The 13,600-nt window shown below is 39.3% G+C and overlaps 1 protein-coding gene and 1 long non-coding RNA gene across 2 annotated transcripts; one reads left to right on the forward strand and one right to left on the reverse strand.

The window, feature by feature from the left end:
- Positions 1-1,703: 1,703 nt before the first annotated feature.
- Positions 1,704-13,424, reverse strand: LOC103826032 (alcohol dehydrogenase 1). Its single transcript, XM_009101288.4, has 9 exons — positions 13,257-13,424; positions 10,427-10,528; positions 9,111-9,249; positions 6,948-7,035; positions 6,620-6,839; positions 5,656-5,916; positions 5,057-5,192; positions 3,668-3,806; positions 1,704-2,221 (listed from the first exon to the last, which is right to left on the reverse strand). The coding sequence occupies exons 1-9, from the start codon at positions 13,272-13,274 to the stop codon at positions 2,197-2,199; spliced, it is 1,128 nt and encodes a 375-aa protein (XP_009099536.1). The 5' UTR covers positions 13,275-13,424; the 3' UTR covers positions 1,704-2,196.
- On the forward strand, positions 9,256-10,672 carry LOC127059593 (uncharacterized). The gene is made up of 3 exons (XR_007777541.1): positions 9,256-9,383; positions 9,899-9,931; positions 10,631-10,672. It is a non-coding gene; the product is annotated as an uncharacterized LOC127059593 (long non-coding RNA).
- Positions 13,425-13,600: the final 176 nt, after the last annotated feature.

Here is a 13,600-nt window from a genome sequence, read left to right on the forward strand (position 1 = left end):
AGATGTGATAATCCCTGAACAAAACATGGGCTTGTTTTCTCCCAGATATCTATGTAGCACAGTTGTTATTACTGGGATCTGTGGTCTCCATCTGATAACCTGGAAGCATTGGGAGGAATTTTGTTGTGTGGGAATGATCATCTGGTTTTGATGCACTGTCAGGGAGTGTGATCTTAAAAGCATGTGAAAACAGAGCTGTACACTGGAGCATGTGCCATTTCCTCGGGGAGTGTCTGGGTGAGTGGGGTGTGGTAGGAGAGCAGAAACATGGGAGTGCTCAGCTGTATGCAAAGCCAAGTGATGTTCAGGTAAACTCTGCCGTAGTTCAGGGTCTGAGGAAACACCACTTGTGCTTTGTCTGGTAGTTAGTTTGCTTCTTGGGAAATTACTGGATTTTTCATGTCTTTGGTGGATTTTTTGTGGTGTCATCATGTGCCAGTGGACATTTGGTGTTCTGATGGGGCATGTGGTCTCTATTTGCTGCCAGGAAAGCTCCTAAATGGAGGCTTACACAGAGTTGTGCAAGAGCTGTCCAGAGCTGTCCAACGCTCCTGGGCCCCCCAGGAGTACCTCAGAGACAGAGTCATTATGAAGGGCCATCAGAAACCTTCTGTCCAAGCTATGCAATCACACAAACAAAGTCATCTTCAGCTGAGTGTTGATGAGGGTCTGTAGAGCAAAATACTCTAGGAAAGTATGAACTTTTTATTGTTTCTCAGCCAGAATATACTTCATTCCTCCATGTGAAGACAGATCTAGATGGCTGCCTTATAAAATATCCCTAATAAAAATTATTTAATGGGTTTATTTATTACAGCAGCTATTATACTAAAGATAACAACAGCTGGAATTTACTATGCTTGGCAGATGACAACCACAAAAATGGGCTTTGCATCATCCTGAAGAGGATAGAAGTGAGGTTTGTTGTACTTCAGCCCTTTTACAGTGATGACTGAAGTTCACCTCTCGATTGTGTAAATTTAGTTTATAGACGTGTTTAAGGTTAAACTGTAATCTCTTAATTCTCAAATCATTAAACTGTGATCTCTTGTCCTATAATCATGAAAGTAGCTGTGCCACTCAAACTCTTTCTGCTGACACAAACAGGTAAATCATCCATGGCACAGTCCCCTTGCTTCATGGCTCTTCTACCTGGCTGCCCTGCATGTGAGTGCCTGCGAGCTCTGATTAGTCCAGGATAAAGATATGTCAATGTTGACCATATCTGCCAAGATAGAAATAGCCTCTGTTTCTTTTTCCACATTGCAAACTCAGAAAACTGTAAGATGCTTTATGTTTGGGTTGCTGCAAACTGTTACCACTCATCTGTTTCTTCCCATTTATTCTGTATTCATACTTAAGAAATTAAGGAGCCTCCCCATTGTATAATGGAAACAAAAAACAATACTTGATGCACATTTGTATTTCTTCACACTGCTTCCCAAACATCAGAGGCATTTGTATAAATTGGCCAAAGGTCTTAAACCACACTGACAACAACTAAAACAACCTCAAAAAAGAGGCATAAAGGTAAAAAAACCCCTAAACCACCAAATACAAACCACAACACAGAACAACAACACACCCAGTTTTACATAAAATATTTGGGAGTGTTAATCTGGTAAAATACCAAGTGGTGAGACATTCTCCAGTACCTAAGTCTATGATTTACTTAAATTATTAATTCAAACACATGGTCAACATAAATTTTAATTTCTTGTTTATTAGGTACTGGAATGCTACAGTCATTCAGGATGGATACATAGTTCCAGCCTAGAGTTTCACTATGCTGAACTGCATGTACAAATTTCTTAAGCTTGCAGTGTTATGGAAGCCTAAAGAAACAGTTTCCTTCCTTTTTATTTTATTAAAAGATTGCATATTATAAGTAATTTTTAAAAATCCTAGAACACCTGTGACAGGAGCAAGTCTTGTAATTCATTACAGGCTATTAAAAAAAATTGCAGCACAATATAAAGGACATAAAACAAGAATGAGGAGAAAGAGGTAGAAGAAAAAAGATGGTTTCATTTATAAATTTTGCGCTTGAAGTATGGGGTTTGAGCTTGGTTCTTTTATTCAAGGGTAGTGGTAGATCTTTCAGGAAAGCCTTGGTTGCATTTCATGTAAGTTGTATTGGAGGATGGTGAAGTTCATACTGGTGCTGAGCCATCTCCTGCTTAATGTCTGGGAATCCTAAAATGTCAGGACACTGCGGATGCTGCAATATAAAATGACAAGTTAGTGGCTAGAAAATCCCCTGGGCTGGCATCAGCAGAACACTGCTGTTTTCTCTGATAATCTGTGCTATTGCTGTCAAACAGGTACTCCCTCCCTGCCTGCCCCCGCCCCAGCTTGCAGCAAAATGACAGAACAGATGTGCAAACTTTGCTGCAGATGTAGAGAACAAAATTCACAGAGACTGCAAAACCCTCACTGATGAAGCTCAGGGCTCCTGGTAATTAGTTACCAGCTACAGCCAGAGAATTCCTCAGAGAGGGACTTAGACATCTTTCCAATTACAGAGTAACTGGTACAGCTTATTCTGCTCTGAAACACTGAATTATTATACTCCATAAAACGATCAGCTGCAATGTACCTCCATCTTCAGGCTGACTATCAGTATCTTAGCAAAGCTCCTGGCATCTCTGTCCTCAGCACTTTCCCTGAGCACTTGTAGTTTGTTATTAAAAACTAAAACTAACATTTATAGCCTATGTAAAATAAGGACAATCAGAAAATTAAGTGTGTGCTGCATTGTTAAAACCTGAAAACAAACCTCAGGGGCTGAATTCTTCTGTCACTTGCTTTTTATATTCAGAGTGAGGAACATCTAAAATAACTGCTAGCAAATGACAATGAAAAGAAAACATGAATGTTATTCTTCAGACTCTGTAAGTTATAAACATGTAGAACTTTCAAAAAGGATAGTCCCCACACATACTAAGATAAACAAATGTATTTCCTACTTCTGCTAAGGACAATTTTCAGTTCCCATGGTGAGTCTTGTTAAATGTCTCTGTCAAAAAATATTTCCAATTTCGTTACCTGTCTGAGCTGAATTTTCACAATATTTGAGGAAAGCACAAGAGCTAAATTCTGGGTTTGCAATGTATATATATATATATATATATATATATATATATATACACACCAAGTACTTTCCTTTTTTAAAATCTCTGATGCTCAAGGTAAAGTACCCAGTGACTTTAGGACCAATTGGACTGGGACTCCGTTCCCTAACTCACAAGAGGAATAGGCTATTTCTGTGTTCCTGCTCCTCATCCTGAAATGTTTCTTGGAACATGATGTAGCTAAGCCTTGGCACTCTACAGCTTGGCACTCCCATGCTCCCTTGGTTGTGTGCTTTTTTCTAATGAGTACTGGGACTTCCTCAATTGTGTAGTCTTTTCTCCCTCTGCCACCCAGTGTCTCTGCTCAAACTAGAATCTGAAAGTTCCTCTGCAAGGGCTTGCTGCATTTCAGAAGCTGAAGGTTTGCTGGCTTTATGGACTGACTCCAGCTGCAACCATAGGAACACACTGGGAGGGATTAAGGGGCATGCTGGGCTGCCTTCCCCATTCTCTGCTGTGAAGTCAGACTTTGTCTTACCATAGATCTCCTTTAGGTTATTTATACAGAACCTTTACAATGAAATGATGTTTACCTCTTTCCTGTCCTTAGAAGATCAAATCCTTCATTGATCTTTGTGAAAGGTAGTGTGTGGGTTATTAATGGATCCAGAACAAACTTTTTCTTCATGTAGTCAGCAACCAGTTTGGGAACTGCATCTTTACTCTTCCAGCCTGAAAAAACCCCACAGAAAATGCAAAATGAAATTAAATGCTTCTGAAAATACATAAAACCCAGGGCAGCTTAAATTTTTAGATAAACTTTCTGTAGCAGAGTAATAGGATGAAATGTGGCAGAATGGCTTTACCTTTGTAACAGAGAGTGCCATCAGAAAACCTGGGACGAAGTACAGCTATTCCACATATGATAAACTCAGCAGATCAGTACAAATGTCAGTCTTTACAGATTCCAAACTTTCCCCCACATCAAACACTGTTTCAACTTAATCACATTTCATACAAAAGCCTGAGTGCTGACTTCCATGTTGGTAAGTTGAAACTTGATTGTCTGCTCAAAACTGGGGAGTGGGTGGTGGATGTGTCTCTCTTTTTTTACAAGCACCACTAGATAAAGCTGTCGTAAATAGTAGAATGCCCTTCCAGAGGAACCTGATTTGTCTCTGCTATTTTATTGAGATGTCTTTTTGACTACATAAGAAGAACAGGTCATGAGTGAGAAAACCTGTTGTTGGAAACAAGTTTTCTGTGGCCTTTGAGTTGAGTGAGCTAGGACTTCCTGAGTGTGGGACTGCTGAGAGAGCTCCAAAAAGAGAAAGAATGGGAAAGGACTGTTGGCAGCTGGCCAAGAGCTAAGCTGGGGCCTGACCCCTGTGGAAATCAACTGAGTACAAGCCCTGATGTCCTTTACAGTCCTGATTCTCCATCTCTCCTGCTATCTCTCCCTCTCTTTCAATTCCTCAATTGCACTTGCTCTTTTCCCCTCCTCCCTCTGTCCTCTCTCCCTCTTTATTATTTAATCTTTTTTTCACTTTATCTTCTATCCTCTATTTCCTCTCATCTCTTTCCTTATCTTTTTTCTTCCTCTTTATTTTTTATCCCTCCTCCTCCCTCCCTTCCCCCTCATTTTCTTTTTCTCATTTGCTTCTCTCCTTTTTCTCATTTTCCTTTCTCCTTTCTTCTTTCTTCCTTCTTTCTTTTTCCTCTCTCTTTTGCTCAATTTCTGTCTTTTTATATCTCTCTGTCTCTTCTCTTCCCTCCCTCCCTCCCTTTCTGGTTTTTTCCTTCCTTCACTTGACATTATAGTTCCCATAATTAATTCCATTTCAGCTTCTTTATCAGCAAAACAACCATCAATACTGCTTCCAATAACACAGCCTAAACAATTAATTTTATGTATCCTGTTTCATTCAAGATGATTTACAAGTTTCTCAAGCCAGTTAAATCACATCTTTCCAAGTCCTTACCTCCAAAGACAGAGCCTTTCCAGCTGCGACCAGTGAAGAGGAGCATGGGATCAAAGGTGATCTTTTGTGCTGCAGGGGGCACTCCCACAATCACACTGACTCCGTAGTTAGACTGACAACAGGCCAAGGCTGCAGTCTGCATTAGAAAACCCAGAGTCAGGCAAGATTTGTTCTTGGAGCACAGAAGTTTGAACTCCATCTCCTCCTCTCAGGGTTCTGCTTGCAATTAATTTTTTGTAACTGAAGCCACATTAAAAATTGTCCATTGTATCTGCTCACACCATTGTATCTGCTCTCACTGGTTAAGTATATCCTAGCTTTGCTCTTCTTGCCCATTTTGTCTAAACTATTACTGATAACCCAGTTTTGGAGAGCATATGAAATATGTGACATGAGCCACCCTGGTTTGGCCAGGGCACTACAGTGAAGTTCCCTTTCCTAAATTTCTGAGCATGCTTCTGTCTCTGCATCTCAGTGGCCGACAGGTGGACTTAACAGGTTTGAAGTTAGCTTGGTACTCTGCCAGTGGTTCCCAGCTCCTCCTTGGTGCTTGGTGAAGGGAGTGCTAAGGAGTGTCACCCCCTCTTTTGGTAGCATACCATGGTATCTGTACGGCCGATGACCTCAAAGGAGTAGTCCACACCCCCGCCGGTCATTTCCGTCAACACTTCATGGACGGGCTTATTGAAATCTTTAGGGTTGATGCAGTCGGTGGCTCCCAGCTCCTTGGCCTTGGCAAACTTGTCCTTGTTGATGTCCACAGCAATGATGCGGGAAGCTCCAGCTGCCTTGCAGCCCATGATAACAGAGAGGCCAACTCCACCGAGGCCAAAAACGGCACAGGTGGAGCCTGGTTCCACCTATAATAACAACCATGTAAATAATGGCATATTGTTACAGGCTAGGGAAAGTACCATGAATTTCCTCATTATCAACAGGATTTCACTTAAGCCACTTCTTGCAATTTATTGATTACCTGCTGAGAAGGAATTTGCACATGGATAACTGCTAGTGCAGTAGCCAGCTGTACTGTTATAATGCTACATGTGACTAAGAGAAATTCTCCCTAAAATATATTTCTGAGACCAGGTTTTCATTACATGTCTCAGATGCAGGTTTAGACACACCTTTTTTTTTATCATGCTTTATATTCCAGTGGTGTTAAGATCTGTAATGTCACTCAACTCCTGACAGTGTCAGCTCTAAAACTCACATTTGTATATTGCTACAATTGAGTGTTGCCCATATAGGCATCTATGTATTCCCAGACTTCAGTTACAATAAAAAAAATAATTAACTCTGTTGTAACTTTTTTCTAGGGGTGATAAAGCTCTGAGTCAAAACATTCTAGATGGTAATAAGTAATTTTACTGGATTTTGAATTGAAGACTTCCAAGTTCCCTAGAGACAGAATCTGACTTAGGCAAAGAACTAGTATCTTCTTTTCACACTGATCTAAACAGTGTCTGTACCTCCTGGCTGCCATGTTGACAACCCACTTGCAGGCTACACAATCTTGAACAGACACCATAAAATATCAGAAACACCCACCACAATATTTACCTTGGCAGTCTGCAGAGCAGCCCCGTAACCAGTTGAAAATCCACATCCAATTAGACAAACTTTTTCCAGAGGAGCAGCAGAATCGATTTTGGCCACAGCAGATTCATGCAGTACTGTGTATTCAGTGAAGGTACTTGTACGAAGAAAATGGTAAATTGCTTTTCCTTTACAGGTGAATCTGGTGGTGCCATCAGGCATTAATCCAAGACTTGTACCAAGGCTGTTTGAAAGATGACCAGAAATAATGGCAAGTGAAACTGGTTATATGTAATCAGTTTTGGATAAAGTCAAATCAAATTAGGGTTGTAAGTAATCCAGGAAAACTCACTCAGTTTTACTGCACAGGTTACCCTTGGTGTTTAAGCAGTTCTGGCACTCCCCACACTGTGGAACAAAGAGTGGAATAACCTTGTCTCCTAGAAATAAAACAGTAATGATAGAGGGTTTAAAAAGGCAAACAAGAAGCATGCAGGTAAAAACATGAAGCAAGTGTATTTAATCTCCAGGCAAATATACACTAGGAATGCAGCCATGGTTTTATTTCCTTCTGCTGCATTTTTAAGATGAACCATCTCTTTGTGTTTTATATAAAAGACATCATTAGGGCAAAGTTATGACAACTAATTTTGATATTTTAATATGAAATTTCTGGTATCTTTCCCCAGAACTGAGACCTATGTCATAAAACCATGTTATCTATTGACATTTCTGAAGTACTTATTCAGCACTTTATTGCATCTCCTGTGTAAAATAAGGTAGTAATACACCTTCTTTCAGTAAAGAAACTGAGATAAAAATTGATTTCCACTAGGACAGCAGACTGGAGTGCCAAGATAACAGGACTGTAGACTGTACATACAAAGAATGGGGAATTAAACATTAATTTGCTAGTCCTTTTGAGCATCTTTACTATGTAGCAGTCCTATTACTGTTGTGTTGAGTAAAGGTAGGTAAAATAGTTGTCTGAGAAGCAGTGGCACACACAATCTAAGCCAATATCTCTAATTCTCTGGCACAATTCTGTGATTAACCAAGTAGCACATAGCTTCCCAGTGCAAATTTTACTCCTATGCAATTTCTACAGCAATGATATATGGTAAATGCCTACTAATCTCTAAACAGGTATTTCCTAATACATATCAGTTTATGATTTGTCAGTTTTAAAATGTGGCTAATCCTTGACACATTGAAAGTCAAGGGAAATTTTTGATTTCCACCAAAAAATGAAAAATACCTACAGAACGTTAAACGCCCCCACTGCCTCAATTCTGAGTTAACTTAGAACTGTGTTATGGTCTTAGTAGTCATATTGCTAAAGAAAGATTGCACAAGTGGAAGCCCTTTTTCAGAACTTGGAGGTGTAAATTATGCAACATCTGAGAAATGTGATTTTGTGCATGTATGTGTTCAGGCCTGCTATTTCAGCTCACCTGGAAACACAGGGCAGCTAGAATTAGACAACAGAGAGATTTATGAACCCAGATATAACAGAAAAAGCAGCTAGAGCTGTCACTGGAATTTGCAATATACATATTTGTTTGGAGGTAAAGCAGAAATCTCTAATAATTTTTTTTTTTGTAATACATACCAACCTGCTTTGGACAGACTTCATACTTGTCAGTATGGACAAAGACACTGGAAGTACAGAGGTGTTAAAAGTGGGCTACTCAGGTATCATAACAAACTGCCTGGAAATTGAGTGATTCTGTGTAGATTTTTTTCACTGCATATTTTCTCTTAGTAATTTAGCCCTTGTTAGAATTTTTTCAGTCCTATAAAAATGTACAGGAATCCCATCTCATCTTACAGCACTTGGCTGAAAATTGTCATCTTTCACTGACTATCTATGCACTGTGGTTCGAAGAGAACATAGGGAGAGGAGCAGCTGAGCAGTGCTCTGAGCAGTGTCCTCAGAGCAATCCAGCCCTCAGGGAGCAGTGCTGCCTCACCTGCAGTGGTGCTGCCCACATGCAAAGCTGGCAGCAGGGGTGGGCACCCCAGTTGTGCCCTGATGCTTTTAAAGTGAAGTAAGACCTAAGTTCTGGTCAGCTGAAGTCAATGGATTCTTTAGCTGTTAAGAGAATTAAAAGGTGCTTTGACTTGTTTGTCATCTAGTGCTTTGCTTTGCCTTATCCTTGAGAAAGCTGAGCTGTATAAACTGTTCAGAGAACCTGCAGCTAATGCCTGATTTCATATGAACAGCAGCAAAGACTCTAGGTTCTTGGTGCCATGACAGGAAAAGCACTATGTATGTGGAAAGCAAGCTGCAGATGTTTTTTGCCAAAACCAAAAGAAATTGAGTAGAAAATCTGAAAGTATATTGGGGACACAGAAAGGCATAAACAGCAGGTTTTTATACTTTGAGGTATCCTTGGAAAAACTGAAATTGGAATATTTTCCTGTGCAGTAAAAATACTCATGAAAGAAATAATCTTTGACTTGAGGAGTCTGGAAACTCAGGACAGGATTTTTTTTCAGTGCTGTTTCATACCTGGCTTGACTGCAGTCACTCCCTGCCCAACACTCTCCACAACACCAGCTGCTTCATGCCCAAGAATTATTGGAAAAGGCATAACCATTGCACCAGTTACCACATGGTCATCAGAGCGGCAGATCCCAGTGGCCATGATCTGATTCACAGGAAACACAAGGATATTTCTGCATTTAACTGTGTCACGTCATATGTGGAAGTGAAATGATGTTCTACATTTGGAGAAGCCACTTGCTTCTCTCCAAAACCCAGTCTGCACACAATAAATTACAGGTAAAACAAATTTAGTTGTCTGATTGAAGATTTTCATGGTGTTTATTAGTCTTTAATCTACAGGGCAAAGCTCCTTTGTGAATGTTTGCTATGCAGTACTGAGCTCTGTAGGGAGTCTGATGGTTTTCTGTAGAACCAATGTTCTAGCAATACAATTATATAGGGAGAACAGAGTAAATTAAATTATTCCTAATATTTATATATAAATACTTGAAAAGAAATTGTGAAATATTATATAAATATTATAAAATTATGTAAATACAAATTAACCATCACATATTATTTATAAACATAGAAATATTGTGTATATTTTGTATTTATTACATTTAGATTATATGATAATGTATAATAGAGATTTTATATAAATGATGCACTATAGAATGATTTAATATTGTAGATAATTGCCCAATAATTATATTACTGTGCCATGTATATATTTAAAATATTTGTATATATTACATTAAAAAAATTTAGGCTATATAGTGTTTTATATTACATTTTGCCTTTTCTTCCAGCTAGAACAGCACTATTTCTTTTTAAATATTCAGGTATGTGTTTACAACTTTTATTCTGATAAATTTGATTTGTCAACCCCATGACAGGGTTTTCCTCAAATATGTAACACTTGAAAATGCTCAAAAATTAAGGCAGTTGCTAAATTCCACTGAGGCCACTATCCAGGTAAAAAAGGAAGCTCCCAGGCCTAATGAGCTATTTCCTAGCACAGATTCAAACAAAGTAAAAGAAATTTTCTTGCTCCACACTACAGGGAATTCTGATTTTGCCTTGTACTGTAATTTTTTCAGCCTATTGGAAAAACAGATGTCAGTAAACAAAAAATACAACCCTGAAATAATTATTTTTTTAAAGAACCTCATTATCAAATTAAGGACTTAAAATGTGTTTCATAGGAGCTCACTGATTAGTAACTACTTTCTAGTAGAATGTTTTCTGACTGGGTTTTAAAAATTTAGAACTAATTCTGATTAAAAGCCAGATAGAATGCAAGTCATAGGAGTTGTTTTAAATTTTATTTGCAGTACCTTTACGCGAACTTCATGTTCTTTTGGTGGGGCAACTTCCACTTCCTCAATACTGAATGGTTTATTGGCTTCCCACAGCACTGCTGCCTTGCATTTAATAACCTGCAAACAGAGCAAAGAAAATGGGAATGGCACTTGCATTTTCAAGTCACCTCACAGATTCTTCTCTTTTTGCATATGAATCTCCTGCTCATATTTGTATAGATGAGAGGAAACTACAGGGAAGAAAACCAAACCACACAACAAAAAAAGTCAACACCAAAGGTCAGTGTAAGCCTGTTTTCCCCCCCACCAAGATCATGTCTGACTTTGCTCATCATTCTGTCACTTCTGTCAAGTTTTCAGCTGCATGTGTAATAGTCTCCTAGGTAATGGGATACCCTACCCATTCTCATTGCTCCTTTGCTAACTTCCTTGGTCAATTTCTTTTGCTGTGTTGGATTACTTGTCTGTATTTCTATCTTCTTGAAGATGGCATGCTAAATGATGTCACTTATCAGGCTGTGATGAAGTCTGTATTGCCTAGAACTGTGTTGGGAACTGACAAAATTGCTAAAAATGGAATTCAGAGCATAGTACAGCTTTATAAACCTTCTAGTAGAGTCCAAGTTCAGCCTTGAGGTGATGGCTGAAAGGACACCTGTGCAAACTGATGTAGCACTACACAGAGGTAATCTTGAACAGTCCCTTTAAGTGCAGTATTATCCATGCTAAGGTACCCCCCTTCTCAGAAGGTATTTACTACTACTACTACTACTACTTCTCAGGTGCATTTACTACCCAACTATCCACGACAGTTTTCTTTTTTCATCTCTTAGACTGAAGTTTGTCCATTAACTCTTCAGGCTTTAGTAATGACAGGCCTTAGGGCTCCTCTGACCGTCTGCCACTGAGAGAAAAATCCCCTCAGAAAAGAGAAGAGCACTGTCCACACCTCATCCCAGGCTCTCAAACAGGTTTCCTCCCTGCAAGCTCAATCCAAGTGTATTCAAAAGCAGTGGGGCCTCTCTGTCCCCATTACTGATGTTCCTCCTTGGAGGTGTTTAAAGATCTCATCCTAGGTCTTCAAACCCCAGACCCTGAAATATGATTTTCCTGGGTGACACACTATAAAGTCCTCAGTCCTTCTGTTAAGTCTACTGACTGCAAGTGTTCAAGTGGCATTATCTTGAGAAGGAAACAGAGGAGAATCAAATCCAGGATGAAAGAAGTTTAGCACATGCATATTTATCCTGTGTGACCAGGAAAGCTTTTGAGGTAGAAGTAGAAATAATATATGATTATCCACAAACTGAAAACTGGTAACAAAGAAAATAATTACTAGGAAATTCTAAGCATATGAAATAAAATAGCTGACTGCCAGCAGGTAGACACAGAAGTGGGGTGGGCACATTGCTTTGAAAAAAAAAATGCATCAAGAGATATTTGCACTAAATTTAAATTTAATGTTTAGATGCAAGTGTGATTAGTGAAAAATTCACAAGTGTGGTCAAAGATCACCTTTCAAAGGGTACCAACTTACTTTAAAAAAAAGGCAGTATATATATTTGTATTGTGTCCCATGACTTGCACATGCAAAACACATGTAGTGTTTCTAAGAAGTGTGGATTGCCAAGAGCAAACAAATCTCTCCTATAATGAGACGTTAGTTAACTATTTATTTTTCTGACTGCTTAGTCCCTGTGAGCTTTTATGGATTGCAAGAGGATCCCACAGATGCAGCAACAACACACTATCACCCACTTCATCTGCTAAGACAAGAACTGCCTTAACAGTTCTGCTCAGGTGTTCTACCAGCCATGTGGGTTACTGCAGGGGGGAAGGGCACCCTTTTACAGGACACAAGGATTATGCTGCTTGGTTACATAAATTGCACTGTAACTCCCGTCTTATTCCAAGATAAACATGGTGAAATCAAAGCAGTTAAGCTACATCACAACCCTTTATTTCCTGTGCTCCATCCAATGCTGAGTAGAGGACTAAACTTGGTGAATTTACTTAGAGTAAGCTACAATTAGTTTTGTACTTGCAGTAACTCAGAGTTAAAGAACATTTTTTTCCCTTTCTCTTTTGGTTTGAGAATAGTGAAGACAGCTGGCAGTAATGATCTTGGAACTATCTTAAGGCACATTCTAGCAAGGTCCATGCTTTCAGTTGTTTTCCATTTCTAGTTGCTTGTCCCTTAATCCCTCTTGCAGATCCCTGGGTGTCTGTTAGCCATCTCTCTTGTCATCTCATTTCTAGCAAAGATGTAACTACTCACTTCAATCCCAGCTCAGTATTGCATTGCATGAGAAATTTAGTCCTGATCCTCATTAAAGTTTGAGGCTTGTTATATGCATATTCAAATTTAATGACTGTCCTAATGCCAGCACAATTCACCCTGAAACTTAACACAATATTAGCTATATCTTCTTTTTAGAAAACAAGCTGATAGAATTATAAATAAACTAAAAATAGTTTAAACTACTGTAGGATCTCAGAATGAAAACTGGTAGATAAATACAATGATCTAAACACTTAGTACATTCTATCATATTTTAAACTATCCAATCAGAGATTAAAAAGTTTGCTAACCAGACAGGATGTTATTTTGGTGCTGTTACCTTATGCTGCTTCAAATAAACTATTGCCTTGAAGAGTTAACAACCATGTCCTAGGAAACTACAGCAGCCTGCAAATAAAGGCAGCTCTTCTGTACTAGCTTCATCCTAAATTCTAATCTGTGCTATACCACCAGCATTTACAGTGTCCCTGCAAAGAATTCACATTTAAAAATGCATTACTCAGCTGCAGCAAAGAAATTTTCCTAATACAAACTGTTGCTTACTCTGCCTGCCGTGTTCATGTTGACCAGTGCGTCTGTTTCGAATCTTGCCACTGCTGATTTCTTGCACCATGAACTCAGTCACCCCTAGAGCAGCTGGGTTGCTGGCACCACAAGTCCTCTCCAGCACGCTGGAACCTGGTTGTGTGAAGTGCTCCCACAAGTGGACTGCTCTGATCTTTTAGCCAAGCCTCCCAGCTCAGAGTCCCACCCCTGAATCAGAAAAAGTGCTACAATGAGAGTGAACCACTCATCTGATGAAACCTCACTCTTTCAGTGCTTCCGTCTTTCTGACTCCCTTGTCATGCTCTTACCTAACCTTTTTTGCAGCTCACCTGTGGATGCCC

Source organism: Serinus canaria, chromosome 4, assembly GCF_022539315.1.
Source record: "Serinus canaria isolate serCan28SL12 chromosome 4, serCan2020, whole genome shotgun sequence".
Taxonomy (NCBI): domain Eukaryota; kingdom Metazoa; phylum Chordata; class Aves; order Passeriformes; family Fringillidae; genus Serinus; species Serinus canaria.

Coding starts and splice junctions, on each gene's coding strand:
- LOC103826032 (XM_009101288.4), bottom strand. Junction 5,917..6,619: donor CTGCTCTGCAGACTGCCAAG/GTAAATATTGTG, acceptor TTGTTATTATAG/GTGGAACCAGGCTCCACCTG. Junction 3,807..5,056: donor GAAAGGCTCTGTCTTTGGAG/GTAAGGACTTGG, acceptor GGGTTTTTTCAG/GCTGGAAGAGTAAAGATGCA.